General features: G+C 34.2%; 2 protein-coding genes across 5 annotated transcripts in view; both read right to left on the bottom strand.

The window, feature by feature from the left end:
- The window catches only part of LOC126976756 (uncharacterized), a 47,725-nt gene extending 36,169 nt beyond the window's left edge, over positions 1-11,556 (bottom strand). For both annotated transcript variants that reach the window (XM_050825320.1, XM_050825321.1), the window contains exons 1-3: positions 11,244-11,556; positions 10,440-10,677; positions 7,946-8,100 (exon numbers count right to left, since the gene is read on the bottom strand). In XM_050825320.1, coding sequence (XP_050681277.1) covers positions 7,946-8,100; positions 10,440-10,536 — 252 coding nt within the window. In that variant the 5' untranslated portion in view covers positions 10,537-10,677; positions 11,244-11,556. The remainder of the gene's footprint in view (positions 1-7,945; positions 8,101-10,439; positions 10,678-11,243) is intronic.
- Positions 11,557-15,282: 3,726 nt separating this feature from the next.
- LOC126976814 (nucleoside diphosphate kinase 7-like) lies at positions 15,283-22,404 on the bottom strand. 3 transcript variants are annotated; one of them, XM_050825426.1, is made up of 8 exons: positions 22,366-22,404; positions 22,140-22,226; positions 21,693-21,973; positions 20,356-20,517; positions 19,716-19,914; positions 19,093-19,338; positions 17,842-17,955; positions 15,283-16,019 (listed from the first exon to the last, which is right to left on the bottom strand). In XM_050825426.1, exons 2-8 carry the CDS (start codon positions 22,140-22,142, stop codon positions 15,879-15,881), a joined length of 1,146 nt encoding a protein of 381 aa, XP_050681383.1. In that variant the 5' UTR covers positions 22,143-22,226; positions 22,366-22,404; the 3' UTR covers positions 15,283-15,878. The 3 variants fall into 3 exon arrangements, with proteins under 3 accessions (XP_050681383.1, XP_050681384.1, XP_050681382.1); XM_050825427.1 differs by lacking the exon at positions 22,366-22,404 and having other exon boundaries at positions 17,831-17,955; positions 22,140-22,301; XM_050825425.1 differs by lacking the exon at positions 22,366-22,404 and having other exon boundaries at positions 22,140-22,301.
- Positions 22,405-23,073: the final 669 nt, after the last annotated feature.

Here is a 23,073-nt window from a genome sequence, read left to right as displayed (position 1 = left end):
TATCGATATCATATCGAGTTCTTTGTTTAAGCTAGTACGTAAATCACGTCATTGCATGTAAAAAAAGTAACCAACGCACCATTTATGTTGTCAGTACGTTGAAGGTTCAAAATGAATTATTTAAGGTAGTTGAGTTTAATTGTATTGTAATAATATTTGAGTTTTACGTGTAACGAACCCTTATGATGTCCTTGTGAAGTAAAACAACTCAAGACTTTTAATTCAGATGCTGTTTAAATTGTTTAAATACAGTTCTTTCAATTGTGAAGCTTTTCTGGGAAGTAAATTCAGAAAAAGTAACAATTTAATAAATAATATTTTTTTCTTTTCTTTGCAGTTTTCTATAATAGATGTACATACTTATATTTCTAGTTAATTTATCAGCCAGTAAATTTTTGTACCTACTAGCAAAATTGAATAGGTACTCAATTCTTAAAAGAAATAACATGCACACGTGCCTCGAAACAGTATTAGCAATTCTAATGGTGTAGCTATGACACAGTAGACATATGTCTACTGTGGCTATGATCAACAACCTTCTCTAAGCACGTTGACACAGACATCAGATTTCTAATTATCTTCTTTACATTATAAAAAAAAGTCCTCCGCCGCGTCTGTCTGTCTGTCTGTATGTTTGTTCGCGATAAACTCAAAAACTACTGCACTCATTTTCCTGCTGTTTTCACCAATGGATAGCGTGGAACTCGAGCAAGGTCTTAGTATATAATTTGGCAATTTACAGTACAATGTCTGTCGAGTAGTCTTATATATATTTATAATAGTTGTCTTTTTTTATGAAACTTAGGGACGAGACAAGCAGGACGTTCAGCTGATGGTAATTGATACGCCCTGCCCATTACAATGTAGTGGCGTTGAGGATTCTTGAAAAACCCGAAAAATTCTGAGTGGCACTGCAATTACGCTCGTCACCTTGAGACATAAAATGTTAAGTCTCATTTGCCCAGTAATTTCACTGGCTACGGCGTCGTTCAGACCGAAACACAGTAATGCTTGCACATTACTGCTTATATAAATATAGTTGTTGGGCGTGCCCAGAATGAGCTAGTACTGGAGGAAATTGTGAATGTGCTTTGAAATATTCACCGTTACCACGAGGATACTATATATGATAGGTTGTTTATGGACGCTTTATGAATTATTTAAAGTTCATATGGACAAATTAGTTATTTATGCAACTGTTGTGTAATAAGGGGTATAAAACACGAATTTGGGTTTATATGTGGGTGATAATAGTATCACATGAGTGTTTTAATATCTCATTATCAACAGTTGCATACAAGACTTTATCTACACCCCGAATATAAATCCTTCAAAAGATTCTAAAACAGTTAGCTTACTGCTAACATTAAATCAGCCAGTGCTAGTAGTAACCTAATATCATCCATTACTGATTAGATACAAATAAACTAAGTGTTAATGAAATAATTATTTATTTTAGTAGTAATTTACATCTTGTGTTGTGCAATTATTAAAATTCACTTGAATATTATGTTCTTTCGCAGCGTTTAAAATATCCGGCGGTGTAGTGTCAAAACATGAATCGCTCATTTTTTCAAGAAAAATGGCGGGGTTTCGAATTAACTACTTTTTTTTTACGGCGCGTCACGTTCAATAACAAAACAATAAAAGTATTGGCAACTTTCTACATTAAGCCGTTTTTCATTTTCTAAGCATTTTCAGCGTTACCTAGGTAAAATAAAATATTATATAATATATCAGATGATATATAGTCACTTATCACGATATCTCTGAAACCATTAGAGCTAGAGACTTGAAATTTGGTAGGAATATTCTTTTCACCGAGTAGAGGTCAGCTAAGAACGGATTTTCCAAAATTCCATCCACAAGAGTTTTTATTTTTATTATGAACAGAACAACGTCTGTCGGGTCAGCTAGTTATATTTATAATATATCAGATGATAAAGCTTTTCGAGTTTTTGTATTAGTCAAAAATGCCTACTATAAATGATTATAGTATGAATTTTTGACTAAAATTCCCTTTATGAAAAGGGAAATTAAGATGATCTAAACTGAACAGCAATGTAAAATTTTCTCTCACATTTTAAATGCAAATGGAAGTTTGTTTGTTTGTTACGATTTCGCAACATAAGTGACCATCATAAAATTCTGTAGACATGTTAGAAGTACAGAATAGGACATAGCATAGGTACTTTTTATCCTGAAAAATTAAGAGGGGGGAGCACTATTCGGGTTTTAAGTCGGATCCACATGTAACGAATACCGGCGAATTAAAATTATTGTAGGAAAGAGAATCGTTCCCAAGGTTTTCGGAATGGCAGTCTAAGAAACTGGCAACAGTTGTGATTTCCTAGATGGCCACCACGCATATTTTTTTATATGATAGACATCTCATAAAAATTATTAATAATTCAACAAGTAATTCAACGATATGGAGATCGTTTCCAAGGTGCTCGCGGGTCCAATAGAAGAATTTGGAGCCTTTGGGACTAGCTGTAGCTAAGAGTAAAGTTTTATGATGCCAGTTCAATATGACATAGGCACCTTTAAAAACGCATACACACATCTAAATTCTACTCATCTCAAATGCAAAAAAGTATGTGTGGCGGAGATCATATACTAACTGGTGATACGTGAGTTCGCTTCTTCTCTCTTCCATAAAAATATGAATATATTCCTCTGGTCATTTTATATTATCATTGTTTAACCTAAGTGCTCTTGTGATTATTCGATAAAAAGAAGTGCACACGGAAGCTAAAAAGATTTGGCAGTTACAATTATAGATGAACAATCTGTTATCAAAATCTTTGGTGGTTCCAGAAGATTCCAAAAAACCACACACTGCAAGTTATAAGATCGGCAACGCTCCTGTGATTTCTCTGGCAAGATAGTTAGGGCTGAGATGACCACTAACCATTAAGTACTTAAGATAGTACGCTCGTCCTATAAAAATACCTCCTGGTACAATTTGACAGTGTCAGACATAATATATGTTTTACTTTACAAACAACATACTCAAAGATTCCTTTGTGATTCGGTGCGAATGATCCTCAGGAAGAAAGATTTGATTGATAATAATTGAACCTAATATAACCACTGGGAGGCTCCTTTGCACAGGAAGCCGGCTAAATTGTGGGTACCACAACGGCGCCTATTTCTGCCGTGAATCAGCAATGTGTAAACATTACTGTATTTCTGTCTGAAGGGCGCTATAGCTAGTGAAATTACTGTGCATGTGAGACTAACCATCTTGTCTCAAGGTGACAAGCGCAATTGTGGTGCCGCTCAGAATTTTTGGGTTTTTCAAGAATCCTGAGCGGCAGTGCATTGTAATCGGTATCAATTACCATCAGCTGAACGTCCTGCTCGTCTCGTCCCTTATTTTCATAAAAAAAAATAGTTCACCAGTCAGTCAATGCGTTTCCACCATATTATATTGACCTCAAAATAATTCATCATACCATAGTTAAGTGTTATGAAAAACCGTGAAAGCATAATTGACTATAGAAGAAGGTTTTCAATTAGTCTGTATTTTTCGTATATATTCTACTCGACTTATCTGCTACTTGCGAACCAATTAAATGATTTTGTGGAAAAAAGTTAGTTAATGGCTATTTAGTTAGTTACCTTATTTTAAATATATATTTGTAGGAGATTTTACGTCAATGTTATTTCATTATAGATACATATTATCAAAAACAAATTGTCGCATGAATGAATTTCAATACGACTTGGTATCTAAAAAAAGCGGCCAAGTGCGAGTCGATATATAAGTAACCTCGATATAATTTTTGAAGGCCTATCCATAGATACTCCACACGTATGGGTTCAATGAAAAAAATTTTGAGTTTCAGTTCTAAGTATGGGGACCCCCCAAAATTTATAGTTTTTTTTTTCTATTTTTGTGTGAAAATCTTAATGCGGTTCACAGAATACATCTATTGTCAAGTTTTAACAGTATATAGTTCTTACAGTTTCAGAAAAAAGTGAAGAACGGAGGGACAGATAGACATGACGAATCTATAAGGGTTCCGTTTTTTTCCATTTGGCTCCGGAACCCTAAAAAGCGTGTTTCGTACAAGGCTGGCAACGCTAGTGTGATTCCTTTGGAATTTCTGCCGCCGCAGCAATATGTCTAAAGAGAAGGCTTATCTTCAGAGCACCCTATTTGCCTGAAACACTGAGATACCACCGATCATCCCACAGTGTCAAAGCCAGTGTAAAGAAGAGTTCGGGTAGAAGACTGATGAGCAAGCCCAGTTTTCCTTGGACACTAAGAATTTGAGCAGACCGATTCGGTTAACTATAGAAATATTTCTATAACCTCCATGCTCTTCAAAAATTCATGGAAAGCATTACTAAACGTTCCTGATATACCTAATGGATGACTGGTTGATTACAATTGTTGTACAGACCTTAAACTGAGGTTCGCAGAGGTTGTTCAGTATAACCTCGCATAGTACCAGAAAACTAAATTACAAAGTTTCGCTCGAGTGTTGCGGAGTCAATCTAGAAGGCAAATTCAAATGGGCCAAGAGAAAACCATGGGTCATCAATAGAGAGACGCTACTTCAAGCCCGCTCATATTTCAACGCTTCTAGAAGGCGCAGGTTTGGCCACATATGGAGTAATGTTCTCATCTATGGTCTAGTGCATCCCAGTGTCAGCTCGAACTATTTGACCGCGTGCCGTTGTACAACCTGCTCGAATCTTCAGGGATCAAGTACTCTCGAACGGCTTCAACACTTGGCGCCGCATATGGCATTATTGTATGTCTTTCCCCGAATTTATCATGGAGTTCCGAAGTCCTGATATCTGCTACCTTAATCCACTTTCACTGTGGTGTGAAAACTTAAACACCATCTTCACCTCAGGTGGTATCACCGTGTATCGCGTTCCGCATTTCTCCCAAAATGTATACTAATGTTCCTTGAGCGTTGTTTCCAGGAATATAAGACATCTTCAAAAAACGCGCAAATCCACAAAAACCAGCAACGCTCCTGTAATTCCCCTGCTGTTGCATGAGAGTGTATGACCTCTTCCATAAAAACAGATACAATTAGTGGCTCATAATCCTCCAGGAGAGCCAATAAAATTAATACAATTCAACAAAAGAAATATTAAGAACACGCGGACATTAGCTGTAAAAAGATACGGTTTGGTAGAATTTTGGGGTTAAATTATTTATCAGACTCATTCATAATTACGTTACCGCTGAGATAAAGATTAAGCGTTCACAATTATTTATCTTTTAAAAACTTTAAATATAAAAAGGGGCATGTTTTAATGCCCTCGGCTAATAACCCCAAAAACCGTTAAAACAGAGCAGAAATTTCTTGTAGCTTATATTAATTTCTAATTATGTTAGGAAACATTTTTTTTTTAAATTTACATGTTATCGCCGCCTGTAACACTCAATTACGGTTCGACTTCTAAGATTTTTATATTGAATCTTATCTTCTTTAGTTAGAGATGGAGAGGCGTTTTTGCTTTCAGTTATACTGCTAATTACTGAACCAATCGGAGTATTTGGTATTTATAACATGAGATGCAGTGTGACAAGGTTTTAGAATAAGATATGTTAGTGATTACTTATCGGGAATAGTCAATGACATTTCATTACATATGCCAAATTCATACTATGAGCGTGGACGAGGTACTTATAATTATGGCAAAACAATGTTTGCCGGGTTAGAGTATAAAAAAATGTTAATGTATAAAATGTTGCTTCACTTATTAATAAAAATATAAAAAATTACCGGGACATAAATGACATTAATTAATCATTTTCCAGGTTGAAATCATTCGTGTTACAAATCAAATCTTATATTCCTTTCCGCCGTTTTCGCCTCATTTACTCATATTAACGATCTCTTACGAAATTGCAATATATTAGTTTGATTTTAATTTTATTCAAATGTACTCATAAAATGCAACAATTAGAGCCACCGTTTTGAACTGATTTTGCAAACACATTGTTAAGGGCACACAAAAGGATGTAGGGGTATTATATCAAACATCTAATTCTGTAAAATTTTAATAGTGATACACTTCCGAATGATGATATCGCGGCCAGAAACTATATATGAATAAAACTTACAGCATTCTACTTGTTAAGTTATACGCAAACGGTATCAGCCGAGCTAAGTCGACGAATACCAAATCATCTTTGTACTAGCTTCTTATACTATATATCCTATATATATTGACACACTTTTTACACAAATTATCTTGCCCCAAGTCGTCGTCGTAGCATATATAGCCTGTGTTATGGGTTACAAGACAATGATATATTAAATACAATATACTTACTTAAACATACATAAATACATTTAAACATCCATGACTCGGAAACAAACATCCCATATTCATCATATAAATGCTTACACCTAAAGGGATTCGAACCCGAGACCCTCTACCTTAGTAGGTATATAAAAACGAATTGCTGTTCGTAAGTTTCGCTAAAACTGCTAAATTAAATAAAATCAACAAATTTGTTTTTCCTTTGATGTGTCCATAAATAATTGCTATGAGAGAATTTATTGACGCACGGTTTGATAGTTCTGCTGTGAAACAATTTCATTACGACAGTAGGGTGCATATTTTACGAAGTAATTTTTGATCTTATGATATATTATTGACAAATTCATATAAAAACATTATTTTATTTATTATATACAGAACAACGTCTGTCGGGTCAGCTAGTATATTATATATCCTAATAATATACAGATTTAATACGGCCGAACCATTGGACGCCTCATATTCGGTGGTATGTCGCAGTGATGGACGCACAAAATTAGCATTTTTACCGTTCGGACTATACGGACCGTGCGATGGTCCGACTGTACTAAATCCCACCATGTGTTTGGGCTATTATGCTCTATATAAAACCGTATTTTTGAAACTATTTTATATAAATTGACAAAAATCTTAGTTTGCAAATTGAATATTGGAATAATCTTATCAAATTAGTCTTCGATGAATCTACAAAGTTTGAATGAAATCTAGCCGTTTAAAGTGGGTCAAAACCGCGTCTAAAGGAGTCAGTTACAAACATACATACAAACAAACAAGTGAACCTAAAATAAAGCGTATTAAAAATAATAAATGGTTGTGGACCATTATTGTAGGATATTTTTGGTTATTTATGTTCATTGAAAAGGTTTCGTTGAATTTGTTGTTTATCGTAAGATGGCACGGGAAAAGCGTACGATCTATCATTTGATAGGTACGCTGATCTCGTTTCGAATATCGTGGTTTTACCTGGTTTAAACTTTCCTTTGACGTTTACTGTGACTTTAAGCCGGTTTTGAATAATACAGTCGAATATCTTTAAGATATATATCCTATATATGGAATAACTGTCATTTTTTGATTACCTAAAGGACAAAATTTATTAGACAAAAATTATGTAGGATCGTGAACACCAGAGGAATAAATTAAGCTTTTCAGGACTTTATAAGAAGTAAGCCCTTTTATCTTTGAAATAACATTCTTCCACGTGTTTCCAGGACGATACGACATACCTTAAAAAAAGCCGTAAATGGTTGGCATTATTCCTGTAATTCGTTCAGTGTTACATAGGGCGGCGATGATCACTTGACATCAAGTAACCGGTTCGCATGTTCGTCCTTCTCTCTCTCGTCTCGCAACCAAATGGTGATTGTTTTTCTGTCTATCCAGACTATCTCTACACTAGTTTAGTTCCTGCCACGTAAAAATGGTATTGGTGATGTGTTTGCGCAGTAGTGGTTTACCGGTAAAATTTGGGGGTAAATAATCCCGTATGTCATTTGCACTATTTGGTCTACACATTGTTGGTGTTTCGAAAATACAGTCGCGTACAAACCCCTTCCAGTCGATACCATTTTCACGTGGCGCAAACTATCAAGGCCTAGAGCCTGCAGTAGTATCAGAACAGAATGAATGAATGAATACGAACCCTGAAATTCCCAATTTTGTCAGCGAAGAGGCCGGCAAGTGGTGGGATTAAGATCAGAAAGAGCGGAGTCAGCGACGACATAACGGCTGTCTCCTCCACGTTGATCCCGAGCTCCCTCATGTGTATTGTCAAGTACGGATACAGCACGAGCTGTGCTGGAAGACAAATATCTTCTTCAAAACTGACACTAACCCCCTTATTCATAATGGTCCGCTAACTTTAAACAGCCGCTTAGGAGTGTTTTTTCTTATTCTGACTTAGGTCAATAGAAGAAGACAGAGTGAGAATTAGCAATGCTTCAAGTTAGCAGACTATTATGAATAAGGGGGTTAAACTTAGCGTTACTATAACAGAGACTTGATAAAATATAATGTAACGGCTGGCAATAGCGACTGTCGGGTTAATGATCGCAATTCGACCGGGTTCCGTGGTACGTGCTACGCAGCTGTTGTCAAGCACAAAGTAATCCATATTTTTAGCCGTTAATTAACCTTTTATCTTATTTTAATAAACTCTCAAAAGCTTCGTTAGCGCAAAGTTAAACAGATTTTTTTTATGATGTAAAATTTTCTATTTATGACGAAGAATGAAAAAAAAACATTTTCACTATTTTATAAATAATCTATACATATAAAAATGAATTGCTGTTCGTTAGTCTCGCTAAAACTACAGAAAGGCTGGACCGATTTGGCTAATTTTGGTCTTGAATTATTTGTGGAGGTCCAGGGAAGGTTTAAATAAATATGAAAATGCTCGGAATTAAATAAAAACAACAATTTTGTTTTTCCTTTGATGTGTCCCGCGTCGTTCAGAAATCAAATTGAAATAATAGTTTATAATGAATAACTAATTAGAATCTTTATATCTTTCTAACTATCTCAGGAGGTAAAAAACAAACTTTAATTTAATTATTGATTTTTTATTATTACTATATATGGCAATACAACGTTTGCTGGGTCAGCTAGTAAATAATAAATATAGGTAGATACCTAATAATATGTACGAAACACTCAGTGGGTAGGTCAGAATCACACTTATCCAGTTTTTTTTTTACTTTAGCGTACGTAGCAATGTTTTGTATGTTTATTATATGGGTAACAGTTGTCCCGTAAGTAATTAGTACTTACTTATATCATTTTAATTACCTGCCATCTTATTTATATTTCTATGGTTGACTGTAAGTCTGTATGTTCTTGAATAACAGGTTATAACCTCCCCATTGGCCGAGATCAAGTTTACATTCCCACTAGTTATTTTAGCATGATCCGAATGGTAGGCATGTTTAATAACTAATAAAAAAACTAATAAATAGGCGAACGGAACGGAAGGACTAGCAGATTTTGGTCTTTTAATTTCACTCGTAAATAAACGAACGAACATCACTCACGGCCGTCTCACTCACTTATTTCACTTGGGTTAAAATGACACTTATGATTGTGAAAGATTTTTCTACCACTTCGGAAGAGTTGAGCTTTTAATGAGAAGTTATCAACGAAACTCATTGCAATTCTTTTAAATCTGTATTTACAGTTTCGGAACTTTACATTATGTTTAATACAATGATTAGAAAATGATGCACTAATATTACTCAAACGTTTTGACTCATTTGTGTAAGTTAATAAAAGAAAAAGAAGTGATTAATTTGTTATTTTTTTTAAATGATAACCCTCACTTCCTCAAGTCAATTTTCATGTAGATGGAGCCACAACCTGAGAGTTGAATAAGATATCAAGATTTAAAAACGATACGTTACTCGAACGGCTAGCTCAGTAGAAGTGCGCTTGTACGGAACGCGAGAGGTCACAGGAGCCCTATTACGAAGATCGAAATACGAAATTTCGGTTGACGGATCGTACATTTTGCTATTACGAAAGTGTTTCGGATCCGAAGTTCGTTACGAAGATCGCGATTAGACATTTTGTCATTCGTTTACGTTATTCCCAAATTCTAATAATCCTAGAGAATGATAATGGCGCGACCACCCTCAGGAGTATAACTTTTAATGTACGAAATATATTGTGACGAAATTTTATTCATAAGAAAGAAGAAGTCCGCTGAGATTCCTATTTTGAATAAAAAAAGGCATAAAAGGTATTTATTTTCTCATTTCTTTTTGATGTCATTTCTAATATACTAGACACTACTACCGCTTCGAAAACAAATGGCGCTCTGAGAGAGATGAAGCGGCGCAAGAAACTCTCCCAGCATTTTTTTGCGCTCTTTTTAATCAAATATACAATATTGTATTGTCATTGCTATTGCTATAAAATAATCATAATATAGTCTAGGCTGTCGGATCACTTAGATATGTTGCTGTGGAGTAGTAGGATTTACGACAGAGCCATTGTTTAATAAAACATTTTTTTTTTTTATAGATAATGCCTGTATAGTGGCTGGGACTTTATTGTAAAAGTGTATACGTTTACCCTTGAAGCTATTATGTATCTTACGATAAATATATTTATAATATTAATTCATTTTGATAAATACTTACTGGAAGCGTGAACGAAGCATAATATCTTGAGGGGGATCAGTTTCTTTTGCTTCAGATCATCGAGAATTCTTTTGAAGAACGATCGGATTATCTGCATTATAATTATTTATAACACGCTGTATAATACGCTGATGAGTCGCTTGTTTGCCTAAGTCATGTAGGAAAATCTGTCATTCGAGTTTCCATGTAGTGGATTTTCTTTCGACTCTCTTGGTTCATGGAATTCACTTTCGTTAACCTACAACAAGAAGAGTTATGATATTACCTATTTAAATAATAATAAATATTATGTCTTCGCATTATTTTTAAAATAATCTTTCAAAACTAATTCCGATGTTTTTAAAGTTTACCCTCACTTCTGGGATTAATAAACAAATAAAAACAATTTTTTTAATCCGCATCGTTCATAAAATTTTATTTGCGAAATAATCTTTCAATTAAATTATTTTATTACAAAGTGCGGAGCACGTTTTTGATGAAATAATTTAATTACTAAGTAGAGAACTTTTCTTCAAGAATTTATATTAGAATTTTTGAAAAAGAAAATATTTTATTCCACATTATTCCAAGCTTTTATTTAAAAGTCTAGAGTTTAATTTACAAGTCCCATCGGAAATATATTAGCCTTACTCTAGTTGCTGTAAGAAGTAGTGTAATTAAAAGCTGGTGAAATAATTACAAATATTATATATTTATTTAAAATTCTACTGAAATAAACAATCATTGACTGACGCCGTATTTTATCAACGTTTTAAATATTGCTAAGAAAATTATTTATTAAGAATTAATAAAAAATATACTCACTAAAAACCATAAAATTAAAAGTATACAAAATAATTAACACTGTTGCTTAAATATCTGCGACAACTTTCCAATGAATGAAAAGAGTCTTAATTACCACTGTATTGAGAACGATATTTGACACAACGCGAAAACTTTCGACAAGGTTCATTAACTCTCGAAAATTATTTTCATTATCGCTGTATCACTTGAATGAAATGACGCGAACGCATGCGCAAGTGAAGAAGTGTTGCGGTATACTAGTGCGGATCTACCGAGCGACAATGGTACGATGATGGGCGATTAACGTCTGCAGTGTACACTGTACACAACGATCTTGGACTAACAATCGTACAATATTCAAATAAAAGCTGTGGGATTATAGTGAAAGGCAGTTTGGTGAGTATAACTGGGCAAGCGAGCACCGTCGAGTGCAATTAAATATTAGCAATCTTAGACCTTAACACCGACACGGTTCTCCATGTGTATATGTGTTTTATTCAACTCTGCCCCACGACTTTTTCTGCGTCAGTTCGTTACCACGTAATATTTTTTTTAAATAAGCATATTATATATGTAAACTTTTATATTTATGTGTATTTTCTTAGGCTTTCATATTCTTTTATAGAAAAAAATTTCGTCGTGACGATTTTCGTTTATTGATCTTAGAATATGTAGGTAATGGTATTGGTAAGAGGCTACTGTTTCCGCAATTAGACCGCTCAATTGGGTCCATTTTGCGTGCAGTGTTGGCCAGTCATTCCAACCAGCCCAACTACTTCCAGAATTTCAGAACACTCCTGGGGTGTTTGCAGACTTCCTGGAGCGACCTTGTATTTACTAAGGTTTAAAAAGCACAACGTAGTCAAACAAAGCAGGTGGTTTAAATAATAAACAAACATAAAAAACAAACTTCATAAGGCATGACGTTATACAGACAAAATTTCTAAATTCTTGACATTATTATACCTAATGTGAAGAATTTAGAAATTCTGACTGCATAACGTCATAATAATTAAAAAATTCTAACGGGATTACAAATAAAATTGGCATAAAGTTACACCTAAGAATAAACAAAGAAAATGCAAAATGTTTACAAATAGTCATGTTGATTATGATTTCTTTATTCGGACGCATGATTTGAAAACGATTTCCCGCGTTTATTTGCAAGGCTACTAGACATCTTCAGAATTATCATTGTATTGACAGTGTTGTCAGCTATATATAGTCAACGTTTTACATATTCTTGGTTTATTTTCAGGCATAAGTTTATATCAAATTTATTTGTATGGCCGTAAATATTCTAAATCTACTACCCTGTTTTGACCCTAAGTAAGTTAAGGAATCCTTACATAAGTAGCTACTATTAGTGATCCTTCAGTTTGTTGTCCGTTTGTCCGTCTTTCAAATTTTTATTTTCATTGTGAGCGTGTGGATCAAGTTTAAATTAAATACTAAAAGATAAAAGGGAACGATGCATTCGAGTAGAATGTGCCACAAGCGATGATACATCAACAAGCATGTCGAGGGCAAACGTGACGCAAAGCCAAAAATTACCCCCCAAGTTTTTATCCTTCGGGATAACGTTGGGATAACTCCTTCCCGTAGGAGGTGGTTAATGCTCATGCATACCAACGCATCCTAAGTCTGCGTCTCACTCATCGCGGCTAAAGAAGTATTCACTTCAAAAAATAAAAGGTTTGCAGAGCGTAGGTACATACTTACCTACATAGAGAGCCGAACACATAAGTATTGTACGCGTTTCTTTACACACTTCATTTCATTCTCGGTTATTCTTAAATAATTGAAAATATTTTTATTTAGTTAAAATCTATCTACAATCTATTACTTGAAAATATAAATCTGATATATAATTTAATAATGCGGCCATGTGAGAGTCTGACTCGCCCATGAAGGGTTCCGTAGCATCAAGTAACATAATTATAAGAGTACCTGTAGTTCGTTGTAACTTTGATCGATGTTTTAATAATTTAGTATTTTTTTAAACTAATTACAATTACTATTAGATCTCGCTCAAACCAATTTTCAGTGGCGGTACATCATATATTTTTTTTTTAAGTTTTATCAATCTCTTATTTTTGAAGTTACTTGGGGTGGCGGGACATTTTACACCTTTGGAAGTCACCACTCTCTCGCGCAAGCTATTCAGTTTAGAAAACAATGATATTTGAACCTCAATATCATTTTTGAAGACCTATCCATAGATCCCCATACGTGTGAGGTAAACGATTGGGTTTGATGAAAAATAAATTTTAAGTTTCAGCTCTAAGTATGGGGAAATTATACCTCCAAAATTTATTATTTTTTTTTTTCTATTTTTGTATCATAACCTTAATGCAATTCAGAGAAAACATCTACTTACCAAGTTTCAACAGTATAGTTCTCATAGTTTCGGAAAAAAGTGGCTGTGACATACGGACGGACAGACAGACAGACAGACATGACGGATCCGGGTTCAGTTTTTTGCCATTTGGCTACGGAACCGGAAAAATAGTGCACTTCTACTTTAGAATAGAATTACACGCAGTGGCAGCCCTAGCAGGATAAACACTGCCAGTTAGCTCTACTCCTACAGAGGTTTTATGAGAACCATCTGTACTTCGGTTTTATAGTTTATGGATATAATCCCACCCAATAGCGAAAAATATAATCTAAACTAGCGGTTTGTACTTGCAATAACAGTAGTACAGTAAGCAAATATAAGACCTTTCAAATACGCTCTTTGATTCTTATAACATGGGTTCGCAATAAGGTCCCGTCCATAGATAATACACTATATACTTGAGATGCGCCACTGATGTTTTCATTTTGTAAAATCAGTGCACCCAGGCTAAGAGATGGCGCTGCGTTATTTTTACGCTCGCAGCGTACCGTCGCTAGATGGCGCTAATTAATTTTTCAGTTTTTGCTATTGCTGTAGACCGTATTGATTTATTTGTGTGGTTGGATATTCTTAATCGTTTATTAAGCTCAGGGGTTACCTTTAAATAAGATGAGGCAGTCTATAACCACAACACGATAGTAAAGTCTTTTAAATCTGTATTTAAAGTTTCGGAACTTTACATTATGTTTAATACAATGATTAGAAAATGATGCACTAATAATACTCAAACGTTTTGACTCATTTGTGTAGGTTAATAAAAGAAAAAGAATTGATTAATTTGTTATTTTTTTTAAATGATAACCCTCACTTCCTCAAGTCAATTTCCATGTAGATGGAGCCACAACCTGAGAGTTGAATAAGATATCAAGATTTATAAACGATACGTCACTCGAACGGTTAGCTCAGTAGAAGTGCGCTTGTACGGAACGCGAGAGGTCACAGGAGCCCTATTACGAAGATCGAAATACGTAAGTTATGTGAGTTTTTTGCTACCACTAGCGCTATCTATCCATCTATCATGTATGTAAAATGATCGCTATCGTGATGAAGTTGCAGCGTACCTAATAGAATAGATGGCTGCACTTTCAATGGAAATTTTTTTCATGTGCCAATGTATGGAAGTTGCAGTTATTCCTGGTCCCGTCTCATACCCAAAGCCGTGTTAAATAATAATAATTGCGATTCGTAATAGGACTCTTAAGACGAGGACACTTTGATCAGAAAACTCAATATGATTTTTGAAGCTATACTTCTTTTGGCACGTGGATGCGCGCGCACACCGTCACGCAAATTCGACACCTGGCGATAGCTGTTCAACTAGAACATTTGTATCATACTTTAGCTACCAAGCGTCTTGTAACTCATATTATGTCTACTAAACCACAACCAATGGGAGAGGATTAAATAAATTTCGGTTCGAAAAGGAAGGAGAAGGTTCTCAATTCGATTGGTATTTTTTTATTATTTATGACCCGATTTACGTGATTTTTCTTTAACTTGGTGCGGAATAATTGCCATATGGTCCCATAAAAATTAACATAGTTTGGCCCAGTTAGTTAGTTTTTAATTTATCACCACTATTTATAAGCATTTTTGTTTACGTGGACTGGTAATTTATTTTTCCATGGTGATTGTGTTAGGGGGAAGAAAAACATATAGTTTGTACAAACATTTTATTAAGCCAGCATTACATTTAATTTTAAGTAAAATAAAATCAGTCTTGTGCTTTCATAAAAATCAGACTACATCATGTCACACCTTAGAGTATTTAAACAACTGGAGACGGCTTCAAGTCTATGCCCCGAAAACTGAAGCGAATGCCGCTCATAGCCCATATAAAATAGTGTCAAAAAGAATCTGAATAATCTTAATATAATATGTCAATGATGTAAACAAAATCGACACTAATATTATAAAGCTAAAGATAAATTTGTTAAAACGCGCTAATCTGTGGCGGTTACCAGTTGGACTTATAGATTTTTTCCTGGTTAAATACTCTAAGGTTGCTACAGCCTTCAGTGAGCAATATTAATTTAATTATATTCAAAACATTTCATTGCTTTAGCATCATAGTGATATACCCCCTTATTCATAATGGTCCGCTACCTTTAAACAGCCGCTAAGGAGTATTTTTTCTCATTCTGACTTAGGTCAATAGAAGAAGACAGAGTGAGAGTTAGCATGCTTTAAGTTAGCAGACTATTATGAATAAGGGGGGTTAATATATAATTTGACTATTATTAACTCTCATAATGTTAAAGGTCTAGAATTTTAAAGAAATATTCGACTTCCAACAACCCATCTTCAGCCAAATCACTGCAGTGTACTGCATTCTGAACTCTTGTTTTACCATGTTTAGCTCTTAATGTATTCGGCCGCAACAATCTGGCAATCTCCTGAAATAAAAAAAAACTTGAAATGAATATTTTACTGATACTAATCTATTATACTTTTTTTATGACAATAAGGGACGAGACGAGCAGGAAGTAAGGGAAGGGACGAAACCCAAAATTCTGAGCGGCACTACAATTGCGCTCGTCACCTTGAGATGTAAGGACGACACTAAATGCCAGCGACCTTGAGCGATATGACTTTACGGCTGCCGGCCCGCCATCTATGTAACAAAGCCAATATTTTCAAAATTCTTGGGTGGAAAACAGTTTATATGCTTACAATCCTCGTTATTCACTACTAATCTGAATAAATGAACCTACACAAAAAAGTACAAGCTATAAGAATAACTTTTCTGAGAGAAGTACCAAAAAAATGCGTCACGCCATGCCAAAAAACTTGTTTAACTTCAAAGAAAAGTGATAGTTCAAAAAGGCTCGGCAGTGTCAACTATAACCAACAGCAAGCATAAGCAACCTACAAATAAGACTTAAGGATATGTGTAACAGGCTTATATAGTGTTCATAGCTCGAAATGCTATACTTTCACCACAAAACTTGTCTAAAAACACCATGTTTGGTGTTTTCTGCTTACTCTTCGCCTTAAGTCTCATTTGCCAAGTAATTTCACTAGCTACGGCGCCCTTCAGACCGAAACACAATAATGCTTACACATTACTGCTTCACGGCAGAATTAGGCGCCATTGTGGTACCCATAATCTAGCCGGCATCGTATGCAAATTACTCTCCCAAATCTATACAATCAAGAAGATCGGAAGCATGCCATGTCCATAAATTAAATTTAAAAAAAAATATCTATGCTTCGCAGAAATGAACCCATTTGAATCCGGTATTACATTCCAATCAGTTCACTTACAAAAAAGTTAAAAGCATTCACAATATACTAAAGGGGAAAAGGCGTGGCTTAACCTGTTTGTTGATGTGTTTGTTGAGCCATTCACTCCCATACCAGATAGATGAGATAGGACGATATTTAAATCACCCAGAAGAAAGCTTTGTACCCCGTACCATAAAACTCAGTTCGCGACGCGATAAGCAATGCCCATATACTGATAAAAAGTAACTTTTACAAGTCTGTGCCGGCACCGTCATACAAATTGCGATATTTTAGCGACATGAGCTAGAAATTCATGGTAATCTTTTTGAAATAGTAATCGTATATTGTTCATCCGAGGCATAACAACCATTCCAACTCTTTCGTTTGGATTATATTGTTGTGTTCCCATTTAAAGGGCGCTGGTGGTATTAAAGGCTCACGATCCATTCCATTTTCAAATCTCAGGAAGATGAGCGCATTGCGATATGAGAGGGTTGATATCGAGAACACAAATAAACATCTGATCTTAGATAATTTACGGCCGTTCCCAATATTCATTCTATCTCCGGTTGTGGCCTACTTGCGATAAAAATAATAATAAACTTATCGACGGTAACTCACCTTACCCGTACACGCTGTCTAACACTAAAGTAATAAACCTGACACAACATAAATTATCTAAGTATCAGAGATAAATAACATCAACTTAAGAAAATGGGGAGCTGATTAGTTCAACGTTATAGTTGGTAAGTTTATTTTGCGGAAATCGACAATTATCCAAATGTTTTTTAGTTTTCTTGAGTGTTAATTCCGCCAATATTCGTCTTCAAACAATTCGACACGTGTTTCGACTCTACACGAGGCATTCTCATGAGATGTTGACTCGCCAAAGTCTCGTGCCAGAGTTAGTTAGTTAGTTAGAACTCAAAAACATTTGAATACTTTTAGGTGGTATTTACGAAATATTATTGTACCATACTTATTACTCACGGGATCTATAGGTCCAACTAGTTTCCTGAACTCAACTGCGGTGTGCAGACCTTTATTTTTGGCCACTATCTCCATTGCCACACAAGGTCCACTCGATAACTCATCAACCATTCCCTTAAATAAAACAAATTAATTATAATTTATATTATGGAAAAGGAGTTAAGTTATCACCGCTGCCCACATTCTCTTGCAACACCAGAGGAATCACAGGAGCGTTGCCGGAGTTTAAGGAAGAGTTTTTTAAAGCGCTTATTTTGAAGGTACCCATTTCTTATCGTCCCGGAACCATCGCACAAGGAAGCTCATTTCACAGCTTTGTGGTATGTGGAAGAAAGTTCCTTCAAAACCGCACTGTGAAAGAACGCCACAAATCCAGATAGTGGGGATGATATCCTAATTTGTGGCGTGTCGTGCGAAGTGGAATTTGGCGGCAGGAATATTATTATATTTAATTAGAATACTAATAAATATTCCTTACTAATGTTATAAACGCGAATGCGTTTTAGAATGCAACGAGAAACCACTGTCTATATCTCCAGAGAAATTGTCATGCAAGTTGATGAGAACCATATCAAAAGGGTATTGACCGAAAACAAGAATGTAAAAATGTTTTTTTTAAGTGCAAACAATTGTAGTCTTGCCGTATTAATTCGCTGGATTGTATGAGTCTTGGTGACTACAATCTGTTAGCCTCAACCGATTGTGATGAAATTTTACATATTATTCGCTCAGTTCTGATGACATTTTTAATATATATAATAAACACGTCCTGAATCATCATCCAACTTTAGCTTCACTAACATTAGATATGGGTATAAAAGTGGTAAAAAACAGGCTTGGGACCAGAACTGCTCAACTTAAGATAACTTACAATAAGTTATGTAATATATATACATGTAAAATACAGCGTGTAAAATGTTATTAAAAGTTAATTATGTTATTATCTCAATTTATGGTGTGTAAAAAAGTACTATTTTTATGACCTATTCACAAAATAAATATTTTGAATTTTAAAACAAGACTTTATTTAGATGACGAATAAATACTTATTCTAAAAAACAAGCTTTTATTCAATATAAAAAAATAATGTATCATAAACTAAAACAAATTCTGCGTTAAGAGTTGCTACAAGTTAAGATTTATTTAAATATGACATAAAATTTAACAGATTTTATAATGGTCCATTCGTTTTTTGAGTTGATATTTTAGTGGCAAGTGTGTCCCAAATTTAATTCATATTTTTGAACTTACCTTGAATTCTTGGACAATGCCCTTATATACCTCATAGAACTCATTGGCGTTAATGTTTTCAACCATAAACATATTGAGGGCTGTAATATTGAAGCCTGCTTCATCTATTTGCTCCATTATATCCCCCAGCTTGCCTTCCCTCAGAGCATGTGGCTTGACAATACACAGGGTGCAATTAGACAGGGTGGCAGTCAGGTTAAGCCTTACTGAATGGAATGGAGGAGGTGGAAAGAAGTATTCTATGTCCTGAAAAAATATTTATATTCATTTTAGAATAACATTTCTAGGACAAATTTAATTCTAGCAAGCTGAAGATCATTTGACGTAATCCAGCTTTTTATCTGTCACAAAAAGGAACTTAACATTTCGTAGTCCATCATTCAGTCAAGATTATTATATATTCAAGCATTAAGTCGCATTAAACATTCAATATACATATCTGCAAACTCCTTTCAACAAGTAATTTGCTAGATACAGCATTATGGGATGGCTAAATGATTTGGAAACTTCCAACCCAGGAGCCTACTCTTATCCATTGAATAATGAAGATGTTTACAGGCAGTGGTGTTCACTTAACAGGTGAGATACTTGTCTATTTGGCCCTCCGACTATAAAAAGGTTACCTTTACAGCTGCCTCAGGATCCGGTGCACAATGGACACAGTTTCTCACAGGGTCTTTACCATACAATGCTCTGATTGTGTTTGGTTCTGCCTTTAATGGGTCTCTGTCACCAATTAGTTTTGCACAATTACTGACTGCATTATTTCCTACCAGCTCCAAACCATACACCAACGCATCAGTCAATTGTTCAAAAAGAAATCTGAAAAATAAATACAAATTTGACTGTTGTGCAACTTTTTATTATATGCTTAGCTCTGTTTAGTCTCAGTTGTAAAAAAATAAACTGAGGCTGAAAATATCATATTTTTAGGCTCTCCAACTATAGTAAGGCCAACAAGATGAGATAAAGAAAGTAAACAAATGTTTCAGGGGTTCACAACATTTTCATTGATATATTTTAATATTGAAAATAATTTATATATTTCAGTTTGTCTAGAGCTGCCAGGCTGTGATTCCATAATTAAAATCAACAGCTACTCACAATAATAGCAAAAATTAACAAGAAAACTAACAGTAATGGATTAATAATAACAAAGTGTGTGTGTTTTTGAAGTCATTTGTTTTTTTTGTTAATTTTTTTTATGAAACCAGAACTTAGCATAATATATTTGTTAAATATTTCATAATAAAATCTACTAACGGGAATGTTGGATCATGAACATCATATCTGAACAAATAGTTGACATCATCTGCTGTTAGGCGAGATTTCTTCATCTTAGTTATTCTTAGGCCATTTTGATACAGATGAGTTATAATTTTTCCAGCAATGTTCGCTTCAATTGGCTTTATAAGTACAAATGTTCTGAAAATATAATGTGTACATATATAAGTTTGTGAAAAATACAATATTCATGAGTAGCCTGAGTGAATGACATGACATTAGCGATTTTTGGGAAAACCCAATGAAATGCAATTATTCATATTAAAATTAGTGCCTACTTATCAGATGTGTTTATAATAGTAGGAATATAGAACTTTCAAGAATAATTATTTGATGTTTGAATTTAGAATAACAATTTGAAGGCTGTTTTTCACCTAGTAATAGTACACTGGAAATATTTTGTATATTAATTAATAACACCTTAAGTTGGAAGAAGTTTCCGTGGAGCAATACATAGAAGCATTGACCAACACCACTGTGCCCGTTTTTATCTTAGCTCCCTATGTACAAATGTGTTTTCCATTTTTTTATTCATACATACATTAATTATTTGATGCTTTAAAAAGTCCAAAACACTCTTGTATGCTACAATGTAGTATGGGGAGAGGTAACCACATACCATAATGTGACCCTATTATTACCATATATATATATATTTATGGAAGACCCAAAAAACATAGGAATAATGTTTTTATATCAGTTAACCAAAATGAAAAGATTATTTCAGCATAAAGGAAGTATATTACCTCCTATATACATTCACAAAAATTGTCACCTTTTTGCTCTTAATAGTGATTTTCATTATTATAACACTAGAAATAAGGGATTGCTTGTAACTAATTCTAGTAGGCTTCATAAGATACATAATAGCTTTAAGGGTAAATGTATACACTTAATTATAATAAAGTCCCAGCCACTGTTCAGGCATTATCTATAAATAAATTTTAATTGTTATAAAAAATGGCTCTTTCGTTAATCCTATTACTCCACTGCTGAGCCTGGGACTAGATTGTGATTATTTTATAGCGACTGTACAATATTGTATATTTTTATTGAAAAGAGCGCAAAAAAAAGAATGCTGGGAGAGTTTCTTGCGCCGCTTCTTCTCTCTCAGAGCGCCATTTGTTTCCGAAGCGGTAGTAGTATCTAGTAGTTATTAGAAATGACATCAAAAAGAATTCTAAAGGAATCAATTTTGAGAAAATAAATGCCTTTTTTATGCCTTTTTATGACTCCTCAAGAATGTTTATTTAATCTTTGATGGGCAAGTTACCATCATTCAATATTAAACAACTAAAACAAATCAAAAGACTTACACTTCCATATCCTTGAGCAACTTCGCTTTTGTATCCTCGCAAGCAAAGCTTGTTATTTTTACAAGTCTTCCTAAAATATTAAGTGTACTTCCAATATAAAAGTTTTCTAATGTTACACCAGTTACTTTTACTCTTTTGAGAAATGTTTTTCTATTCTTTAAATCATACATTTCAATAGTATCATCACATGGATAGTAGAATAAGTTATAACGCCTCACCAGACTTGCCTGGTTATCATACCATTCTCCAACAAAAGCATATTTATCTCTATAGGCTCCCTCCTGAATAACACACATGAAGGAAATTTATCACATGATAGATATAGAGATATTTGATGATAAAGATTTTTTATTTAAGATTTTCGGGAATGATTCTAGCAATAGCATTATTGGTTTACAGTTTAAACTACTAAAAACAATCCAGATAATCATAAAAGGACTACTTTACCATTGGTAAACTTTATTTAGTATAGTCTGTAGTATTTTACCAACATAAATCTTAATGTATTAATTCATTTAGCTCAGTCATGTATAACTGAAATCGAAAATATTTATTAGATACTTTAGAAAATAACGAACAAATTACAAATTAACACAGTATAGAAGTCAAAACAATAACAAAAATATATTTTTTATAAGATTATATGGCCCGGTAACAAGACTTTTAAGCCAACCTTATATTCGGGCACTAATTAGTAATTTTCAATCGTGTACCTATTTTCACTTGTTTACGTTAAACCTAACATACACATGACGACATTCGAGTGTCGACAAATTATATGAAATAAGTCAACCAAAGAGTACATTGCAATCACTTAATTTAAACTACTAAATAAAGATATCAACAAAAATTGGGGGAGCCTAAAGAATAACTTTATTCACTCAGATATAACGGTTATTGGCTGGTTTAGTAACCGCTCTTAAAATATTCATGGTGAACAGAGAACTTGACCGGCTGTTTAACACATGGTTTGGAAATCATCGACTGATTTATCAAACACTGGTTACATGGAGAGTCAGTGAACTCCGCCCTAAATATAAAATTTGCTCGTGCTCTTTTTCATCGAGTAGGTTGCAGTTTAGTTGATCATTCATTGTAATTTTGGAGCTTTATATAAATCAAATTAGATTACTATATAAACACATTTATTTAGAAACATACCTATTCTATATTTGGACCAGCCCTGGAAATAGTGACAGATTCGTATCTCACAAACTTAAAATATTAGTTCACTATAATATCCTTAGCTCACAAATAACTAACACAGAGTTACTCTTTCGTCACAATGCTGGCGGTCTAAATCCTAGTTAAAGTAAACATTTTCTTTGACTTTAACTCACTTTACACAGTAAACAGCAGATGGCATAATATTTTATGTCGA

This window comes from Leptidea sinapis, chromosome 42, assembly GCF_905404315.1.
Source record: "Leptidea sinapis chromosome 42, ilLepSina1.1, whole genome shotgun sequence".
Lineage (NCBI taxonomy): Eukaryota > Metazoa > Arthropoda > Insecta > Lepidoptera > Pieridae > Leptidea > Leptidea sinapis.
The sequence above is the reverse complement of the archived record's forward strand: the minus strand, read 5'-3'. Positions and strand labels throughout refer to the sequence as shown.